Source organism: Engraulis encrasicolus, chromosome 2, assembly GCF_034702125.1.
Source record: "Engraulis encrasicolus isolate BLACKSEA-1 chromosome 2, IST_EnEncr_1.0, whole genome shotgun sequence".
Taxonomy (NCBI): domain Eukaryota; kingdom Metazoa; phylum Chordata; class Actinopteri; order Clupeiformes; family Engraulidae; genus Engraulis; species Engraulis encrasicolus.
Window position 1 is genome coordinate 43,356,043 of NC_085858.1, and position 10,000 is coordinate 43,366,042.

General features: G+C 41.9%; 1 protein-coding gene across 1 annotated transcript in view; it reads right to left on the reverse strand.

Annotated features, from left to right (window-relative positions):
- Positions 1-10,000, reverse strand: part of cacna1aa (calcium channel, voltage-dependent, P/Q type, alpha 1A subunit, a) — a 180,790-nt gene that overhangs the window by 112,483 nt on the left and 58,307 nt on the right. Inside the window, exons 4-7 of the mRNA XM_063218156.1 lie at positions 8,804-8,895; positions 7,535-7,687; positions 6,925-7,112; positions 1-10 (exon numbers count right to left, since the gene is read on the reverse strand). The exon at positions 1-10 is cut by the window's left edge and continues 94 nt beyond it. Of these exons, the coding sequence (XP_063074226.1) occupies positions 1-10; positions 6,925-7,112; positions 7,535-7,687; positions 8,804-8,895 (443 nt within the window). The remainder of the gene's footprint in view (positions 11-6,924; positions 7,113-7,534; positions 7,688-8,803; positions 8,896-10,000) is intronic.

Here is a 10,000-nt window from a genome sequence, read left to right on the forward strand (position 1 = left end):
CGTCGTCGCTCTGGAGCACAGACAGACAGAAGGACAGAGAGACAGACAGAAGGACAGACAGACAGACAGACAGAAGGACAGAGAGACAGACAGACAAACAGACAGGTGCCAGAAGCGTCAGGAGCCAACATAGTAAAGGAAAGGACATTAGACAGGAGAGCAAAAGACAAAACAAAACCTCTTCACTGCTGCATGTTCATTACACCACTAGCATGCACTTCTACTTCCTTTAATCATTATATTACTTACTTTTCATTTTATTTTATATACATAGCCTGTATTCTACTTTATTCTTGTATAACTTTTTTTAATGTATAATTATTCTTCTATTTTTAGATGTGATGTATTAATTCATTCATGCTTTGTTTATTACTTTTTCAACTGTTTTTTATTATTTTTTATTCTCTGTTTTAATGTAAAGTGACCTTGGGTAGTTTGAAAAGGCACTTAAAATAAAATGTATTATTATTATTATTATAAATAAAGCGGGACAACCTTTAAATGTGATTATACTGCATTACATTACATTTAGCTGCCATTACATATTAACCCATTTTAGCATTGGCACCTACAAAAAACACCCGCTGAATGCCTACGCCCTTTTTTGGAAAAAGGTGCCCTCTGCCTATTAAAACCTATCTCAACTGCCGAAGCATATAAAAACATGAAATAAGTTTCATTCAATAACTAGGACCCTCATCTATATCTCCAATATCCAATGTATATCATAACCATTGACCCCTTTATAAATTACCAGAATGGCAATGACCATAGTGATCATAGTGTGGTGTAGTACTATGGTAGTTCAGTTTTTTCAGTGACTAATACAACGTCCCAGTGGCGGGACAGTGTCTGGTAAGAGACTAAGATATTAACCCATTTTAGCCTGAGCCCTTTTTGGGAAAAGGTGCCCTCTGCATATTAAAACCTAAATATCTCAGCTTCCAAGGCACATAAAAGCTAGGATTCTTGTTAAGCATTAGAATTTGTTCATTCAGCTCTAACATACCCACATGGTTAATAAAAAAACACTAAAATCTCAAGAGCCTGAATGCAGCGCATATGTCACTCCAGGCTAACATGGGTTAAATCCACTTCAGGAATGGCCATTTGACGGTGAGCGGAAGAAGCAGACATGGCATTGGCATCAGTAAATGACTTGGCTTTTTCCCACTAGTGTGAGGGACTGTCTGGCAAACAATCAGGACATCATGACAAAGTGTGGTGTCTTTTTTCTTCTTCTTTATTTCCCCCCATGTAGTCTGCCCTAGAATCCAGACTCTGCATTATTTAGTCTCTTGCTGCTGCATGAACGATGTCCTCACTTCATTGCCAGCAAAGATCTAAAGCAGCAGCACTTCCACAATGCACACAATGTCTACACAGTATGTCTTTTCCAAACCTGTTCCTGAAAACTAGGCTGTCTTCTTAACATGTACCTCCATGCACAGTAGCATGTGAATATTGGCTATTTTCATATTACTAGTGTTCCTCGCTTAACAGGCCTAGTGAAGGTGCCTCCAGCTTTAAACCATTTTGTGCAGCAGTTTTCAGCAGTCGTCATGCTTGTGCCAAAATGAAATGTAGCAGAAAGTTTGCAGTGCCAGGATTTTTGTGTTTTTATAAGGGGACATCTCTCTCCTTGCCACCCACCCACATTGTGAATCTTTCTCTCGCTTGCTGTCATTCTGCTTCTCTTGCCCTCTCTTTCACACAACTGCATATATAAATGCTCACACGTTTATATTCTCTCTCTCTCTCTCTCTCTCTCTCTCTCTCTCTCTCTCTCTTGTTCTCTTTCTCTCTCTCTCTCTCGCTCTCTCTCTCGCTCTCTCTCTCCCTCTTTCTCTCTCAATTCTCACTCTTTCTCTCTCTCTCTCTCTCTTTCTCTCTCTCTCTCTGCATCTCTGCATGTCTGAGCACTGTGCTGTGCTGTGCTGTGCTGTGCTGTATGTGTACTGCGGTCCTTTTGCCATGAAACTTTAAGCAGCCTCTCCCCCCCCCGGCCCCCGGCCCCCCGGCCCAGGCAGGAATAACTCTGGCTGAACAGATGCTGTTAAATATAGAGGAGGAGCTGGGTGGGGTGGGGTGGGGTGGGACTAACGCTGATGTAGGGAAGGAACGGGTGAGGAGAGAAAACAAGAAGAAGAGGAGGGGAAAAGAGAGACAAGGGGAGAGAGGGATGAGAGACACAGAGAGGATGAAGGAAGGAGAGATGTAGGGAAGGAAACAATGGGTAAATAAAAAGGAACGGCTAGAAAAAAATGTACGAATGTACGAGTACGAAATTCTGGTTGCGGCAAGTTAGAGCAGTGTTTCCCAACCAGGGGTACATGTACCACTAGGGGTACGCGAGCACACTGAAGGGGGTACTTGGAAAAATGTAATTTTAACAAATGCATGGAGCATAGTCACACTGGAATAGAAAAAAACGATGTAAAACACAAGTTAGGGGGTACTCAACAAAAAGGCTCGGGGGTTACATGAGACAAAAAAGGTTGGGAAACACTGAGTTAGATGAATAAAAAAAATCCAAAAAGAGGTCTACTTTGAGGCTTTGAGGTCTGCTTTGAGGATGTGGGGCTTTGTGCACTGTGTAAGATTGTGGCCAGAAAGAGTAGGTATTGCAGCTATGCTGCTCACTGAAACTGTGCTGCCTATTGACAAATTTTATCTTTTCATTGATATTAATAAATAATAAACCAATATTTACTAGTGTGACCAAAGGACAGTAAGTTTACAGCTAAAAATGCCAATTTCTGGGAATTCAAAATGGCGGACCATGGAGACGGTCCCCCTTTTCATGTATGTAAAATGCAATTTCCCCAGTCATAATGAATACTTAGAATTGAATGGTGGTGGTAAGTACCAGTATTATGTTATAAGTTATAATAATATACAGTATATGTTAAAAAGGTAACATTTGTGAATGGGAAGTATGAATTCTGAAAATCAACTACTAAAAACATTACACAATGCACCTTTAGGGGTGGGTGGGTGCATGATGGTGGAAAGCAAGGACCCTGTCCATGCACCTTTTGAATTTTTTAGCACCAGATGAAATGCCCATCGCTGCCTCAGCTCTTAGCTGACCTCCCTGGCTGCCCTAGATTCCTGCAGGATTCTCTGTTATAGCACAGAAACACAAATACCTACTGTATGAGTTCACGAACGAGCGAAGAGACACTGCAGATTTTTTTTAAATAGCATGCTTGCATGTTTTTGTTATGTCCTGCATATTTCTATATGGTTATGTCTTGCATGTTTTTATGTGTCAATCTTTTATACTTTGCTGTCTCTGTATATGCTGTCTTTGTGAATTGTTTGTTTCTGTCTTTACTGTGAGTCCTATGGAGTGCGTTTTGCGTTTTTGCTGCTCTTTTGGCTAGGGCCCACATGAAAAAGAGGCAACTGCCTCCATGTGTTTTTACCCTAGTAAAATAATGGAGAAATAAAGTAAAATAAATAGGGCAAATATACCGTCATTCAATCAAAGGCCATAGGTTAGGGATCAAATGCCAGAACCCCTCCTTGGGGACGGATTTCAAGCTCCATTGAAGGATCCAAGCGCTCATGGATCAACGACAACGCTAATTTTAGACTCTAAACGTCCAACTCTTGGCAACAGAACTTCACCCAGCACATATGGCCCTGTACTCCCACGGTCCCCTCAGTGTACAGTTCTTGAACGCTTTGGCATAGGCCTCCATTTGGCCGGCAAGTGCAATTAGTCAGACACGCACAACACTGTAGAGCAATTTAAAAGGGTCGGGCATTAAATCAGAGAGGCCGTTTTTTTTTCTCCCCTCCATTCCTTCAGCATGCTGTTCCCTTGAGGATTGACATCTACTCAATATTGGGCAAAAGCGTTAAGGACACATCAGTGCAGACATAATGGCGCTAGGGCTTTGCCATTTGACACTCAAAACGTGTCTATAAAGACGGACGGTAGTAATTCAACCCTGCAAGCTGCAAGGTTCCTAAAAGGCACTTTACAGTGCTGCTGCTGCTGCGGGTTCCATGATGCAGCTATGGCACCAAAAAATTCTGAAGTTCATAAAGGTTGGTCAGGTGTCACCCAACAGTTTTTCTCTTCTTTTAAGGGTGCTGACCAAAATATTGTAAAACTGAAAAATTAGAAAAGGTCGCACCATGCATAGGTTTCTTTATTACACAGACGCGTTTCGGCGTTCTGCTTTCCTCAGTGTGCCTGCATTATTCATTTCAGAGATAGTGGGACTCAAAAATAAGGCATCATACAAATCACCTAGTAATAATATGGTAATACCATAGTAATATCACATGACAGCATGTCTATCAAAATATGTGAAGGATGGAGATGGTCCATGAGGATGCAGGAAGTTCAGTTTCACCTCTCCAGTGCTCGGCATACATTCCTCAACACATGCTAGCCACTAGTTGCCATCATATACAGCTACAACATACCCTTTGATGCTTTCATACTTGAACATTTAGAAAATTCCTTTAGTGAGCTTATTCTTTCAACCCTGCCTTCTCTGAAAGCTGAAAATGGTAGCCTGGTGAACCAGCGCCACCCGCTGGACGGCAAAATATTTTGTCTACGGGTGGGTCTGGCCTCGCATAATGATTCAATGAAGCCAGAATGCCATGAATCTGGCAAACCAATTACAACGCAAAGATGTGTTTTGAATCAAAGCGGGCAGGGTTTTGAGGGAAGGTTGTTCTCATCAACAATCTTCGGATGTATTATGCATCGAGGCCAGACTAAATTAGACATCCACATTTAGTCTGGTTTATCAGGCTATGAAAATGGTCTAGCTTCCACTGTGTCCATTGACAATGGGCAGAAGCTGTGTCGGTTTTTGAGTACCTGGAAAAGGGACCGACGATGGCCAGTCCAGTCCTGTCCCCGACACTACTCTATTACTACTTCATTACAACTCATTTCAACCTTTATGTCCCATTATCCCTGAAATGAATAAAGAACCAAACACCAGCATTTCACATGTTGTTCATGACATTGCAGGCTGTGTTTATACAAGGAACTGGCCATTTTAAAATATGAGTTTTTTTGATATTCAATTTTTATTTTTCAATTTATGGTAATTCATATTCTGAGGGTTGTATTAAATGCTGTTTGTGTAATTTGTAGAGCCAGAAAGAGCTTTCAAATAACACCACAGACATCTTTTTGTGACTTACACTGACTGATATAATCAATGCTGAATGCATAGTGTCCTACCCTCATATGTAAACCTTTGCAAGTCTGTTTCTCCCTTAATATTGGTGTCAGATTCACACAAATGCAGTTCTGGGGTGCTACCTTGCTACTAAACAGGCACAGCAAATATGATTGAAATCTGTGTCGGTCGGGTCCCAAAGTGTCTGATTTCACGTGAAATGACCCAGCCTGGTAGGTTGGCAAGATGAATGTCGGTTGACAATAAGACACCAACACCAGTTCCAAGTGAACCAACACATGGTTTTCTTGTGAAAAAGCAATGCTAGCTGTTGCTGAAATGCCATGGGCCCGTATATTCACAAACAGCCACTTTAGCTCCCAGTGAACTATAACTGGTGCAGGAACTGACTTCAGGATCTGGCCGGCAAGACTGAAAACAGCTATCGACATGAGGGTGAGGTAAACATGTTTTTAACATTTCTATAATGATTTTAGCCGTTTAATAAAGTGCCTTGGATACTTCAACTCTACAGTAGTCTTTTCAATTTTTCACCAAAGAGCACCTTCAAACTAGTCTGGCTTTCACGCAGACCCTTCATGCATTTCCGCTCAACTTTGTGAGCTTGCATCTTAGACGAGCCCGAACGGAATCAGAAATTTCACAGCCTGTCCAATCAGAATCGCGGGGTGGGTACAGTCAGTGGTTGAAGTAGTATATGATTTTTAAAAATCCATGTGAATTCTCCAATCAGGTTCAAGCAGTTTTGAACACACCCACGGCTTTCCAGAGCTAAGCGTTTGACAATGTTCCAGATGATTGGTAACAGGTTACCTTCAAACTACCAACTTAAGACAAACGCCGAAGCCCTCCAAACTTTTCCTTTTGTTCAGACGTTGAGGTACCCTTGGGAAAGACAATAATACAACCCCACACTGTTCCAGGTGAACTATAAATATAAATATGAAAACCCTGCTGCATTATGTTTTTAGTTAACCAATGATGTGTAAGGTCATGTATTATAATGTAGGAGACTGCATATTAAAACAATTTTAAAAAATGAAATTAAAACGATCAGGTATATTCTAACTGTAACATTGGCACGAAGCGTAGAAACAGAAAAGTAAAAGAGGCAGCCATGGGGTGGTAAAGGAGATGGGCTTTAGATCAGAAGATTGCAGGTTCGAATCCCACCCTTACCACTCCCCACCACACTCCATGGCTGAGGTGCCCTTGAGCAAGGCACCTAAGCCCACACTGCTCCAGGGACTATAACTTATTGTAAAAAATAAGTGTAAGTCGCTTTGAATTAGGGATGCAAACGATTAATCGATTAATCGACTTTAATCGGTCAATGCATTAATCGATTAAAAAACCATTAATCGCAATTAATCGACAATTCAACTGATAAGAGACCCAGGTGGAATGGGCATGTGAAGAGTGTGTGTGAAGTGGGCTGTGAATAGTGGGAATATTTAAATCACCTTAGGATTAAAGAATTGAAATAGAACTCATTTAAATGTGGTATTTTATCTCAACTTTTAATTACATTATTTAGATTTAGTAGTTTTTTTCAGAGAAACATTGAGATTTGGGGGGGGAAAACGCCGCTTATCAATTAATCGTAAGTCTATCGATAAAGCTATCAACTAATGATTAATGAATTAATCGATAATTTGCATCCCTACTTTGAATAAAAAAAGCGTCAGCTAAATGCAATGTAGTGTAATGTAATGTAATGTAGAAAGAAAACAGGACTCACATAGTACAGGATATCGGTCCAGCCCTCCATGGTGATGCACTGAAAGACAGTGAGGATGGCAAAAAGGATGTTGTCGAATTGGGTGATGCCGTAGTTGGGCCCCAGCCAGTAAAACTTGCAGGTGGTGCCGTTTGGACAGGTGCGCGCTGGAGCCGCCTCACCACAGGGATAATCTTCCCGAATTTCATCTGATGCAAGCGAATGAAGAGAAATTAGAAATAAAACACTTAAGTAATTCCTGGTGTGTGTGTGTGTGTGTGTGTGTGTGTGTGTGTGTGTGTGTGTGTGTGTGTGTGTGTGTGTGTGTGTGTGTGTGTGTGTGTGTGTGTGTGTGTGTGTGTGTGTGTGTGTGTGTGTGTGTTCCTGTTATATTAACAAATTAGTAGAAGTGTCGTGTCCCCCCCATGAAACCCAGAAAAGAGGTGATGTCCGTTCTCCACTAATCTGGCTGTGTTTTTCTAGGCCACTCTGTCGGTAACAGTCACACAAAAATCAAAACATAGCAGACAATTACGACATAAAGACAATTAACTGATTTCATGAGGTCTAACCAGTTGGTAAAGGTCTGTCTAAAAACTTCATGATATGATCCAAATACAGGGGGGTTCACCTGTTAGGTTGTCAAAGCAGGTTTTATGAAATTTCCCCATGTAAAACTCAAGGCCTATGATGGCAAACACGAGAATAGCGAAGAAGAGCAGCAGTCCAATCTGCAACAGGGGAATCATGGCCTTCATGATAGACTTCAGCACCACCTGCAGGCCTGGAGGAAACACAAAAGACAAGGGCTATGTAAGACAACCACACCAAGAAATTATTATTATCATAGGCCTGAACAATATACCTAAATATACCTAAACAATTCATAGTAATAAATTATATATAGTTGTATAAAGAAACAAATATGGAGCTCTGCCATCATTAAAGTAGCATTAAGTAGAATTCTGCTATGGTGGCCTTAAGGTGCCGGTATGCTTGCTGCGAGCTGTAAATTACGCGCGTCACCGCGAGCAACCGGCATCACATGCTTGCTTCAAAAGCAGTTGACCAAGACGCAAAATACTGGCGGACAAACTCAATGAGACGCTCTTAAAAGTTGCTGCCATTGACGTTTTCATATCAAGCACACGAGTGGAACTGCGCAGTCTATCTTACGATCGCCCCCAGCGAGTTTGAAGATAGCCTATTGCACCTGACGCACGCATTTGGCTGCCGAGTCCAACGCGCGCGAAATTGACATTACATACGCATGTTAACGCGTTCATGAACGAATCGTGCACGCGCTCGCGTATCTTGCAGCAAGCATACCGGCACCTTTAGGCGTAGAGATTGAATGAGGAATAGTGTTGCCATTGAAACAACGGTACAGAGAGGGACAGCCCACTCCTCCATATCGCCTTATTTAAGAGACGGATAACGTGCTCCCCCTTACTGACCTGGTAAAGCCAAGGCAGTATAGCAGAAGCAGAAGGGCATTACACCTCGATACAAGCAGATGAACCATCGCAATGATTTTGGCAATATTATTTTATGGATGACAAAAACTACTTAGTGTTTCTTAAATTTTAATGAGGTCATCACCCCATAGCTCAGTTTGTCCACCCGCTGACATCAGTCACTATCAGTGTTGCCAGATGGAAAATGCTGAATTATCGTACCAACACCTCAAAATTGTCGTTTTTGGGGGGCTTTTTGGGAGGAAATTATCGTACAACTAAATAATTGTTTCTCAGCATCTAAATGAACTGAATGAAAAGTCTGAAATTATTGTACAACATGTTTTTTGATCGTGCATAGGACAAAATGGAAAAAAATCATGTTACAATTACGATAATTATTGTACATCTGGAAACACTGGTTGGTATTCAGGAGTACTCACTGGGAATCCCAGACACCAGCTTCAGAGGTCTCAACACTCTCACAGCTCGCAGCGTCCGCAGGTCAAACTCTGAGCCAATACTTGACAGGATGCTAAGAGAAAAAATAGAAGGAAAATTACATACATTAGAATGATGATGAGGGGGAGGAGGATGGTGTGTGTGTGTGTGTGTGTGTGTGTGTGTGTGTGTGTGTGTGTGTGTGTGTGTGTGTGTGTGTGTGTGTGTGTGTGTGTGTGTGTGTGTGTGTGTGTGTGTGTGTGTGTGTGTGTGTGTGTGTGTCTGTGTGTCTGTGTCTGTGTGTGCGTGTGTGCGTGTGTACGTGTCAATGATTTTGTGTATGCATCTGTGCACACATATGCTCTTGTGTGTCCTTGTTTCTGTGTTTGTGCATAGTATGTGACTATGTGTGCAAAATAGCCTGTATTAAACCGTGTAAAAAAATATAAAACTAATATCATACTGCACAAAGAAGGCAGAGAGAACAGACGGAGCACTTGAGTATGCATACAGTAGACGATAATCAGGAGACAAAGATTTGTGCAGTCATTTAGCAACGTGTGCAATCTGAAACAAATGGCCATGTGATTGCCATGCCATGTACTGAATGTTTATCATGCCTGTTCCATCTGGAAATGAATTAAAACAGAGACAATTGGACCTATTGTTCCGGAATGTCATCAAACGATGAGAGATAGATACAGTACAGTTAGAGTACAGTTAGAGAATGGGGATTGTTGAAAAGAGTTGGAGGATGGGAAGGAAGACAGAACAGAAGTTTTCTGTGAGAGGAAGAGTAAATTGGCCAGGGGAGGGGTGGGGAAAAGAAGTGCTGACTCGCTTGCTTTATTCCTATCTTTTCCCATCCTATTTATAGCAGCAGCGCTGTCTGCAGTGCCAGCCGTAACCACACTAGACTCCCATAGTACCTGAGTCATTTAACCCACGCACGCAAGCACGCAAGCACGCACGCACGCACGCACGCACACACGCACACACGCACACATGTACGAACGCGCGTGCACACACACGCACGCACGCACACAAACAGACAGACAGACAGGCGGACGAATAGAAAGAAAAGCTCTTTCAGTAAATACTCAATGTGTACTGAATTGTATTGCTTCAAGACAGTCACTGTATCAATCCCTACCCTGCTCGCTCTCACTCACTCTCACACACACACACACACACACACA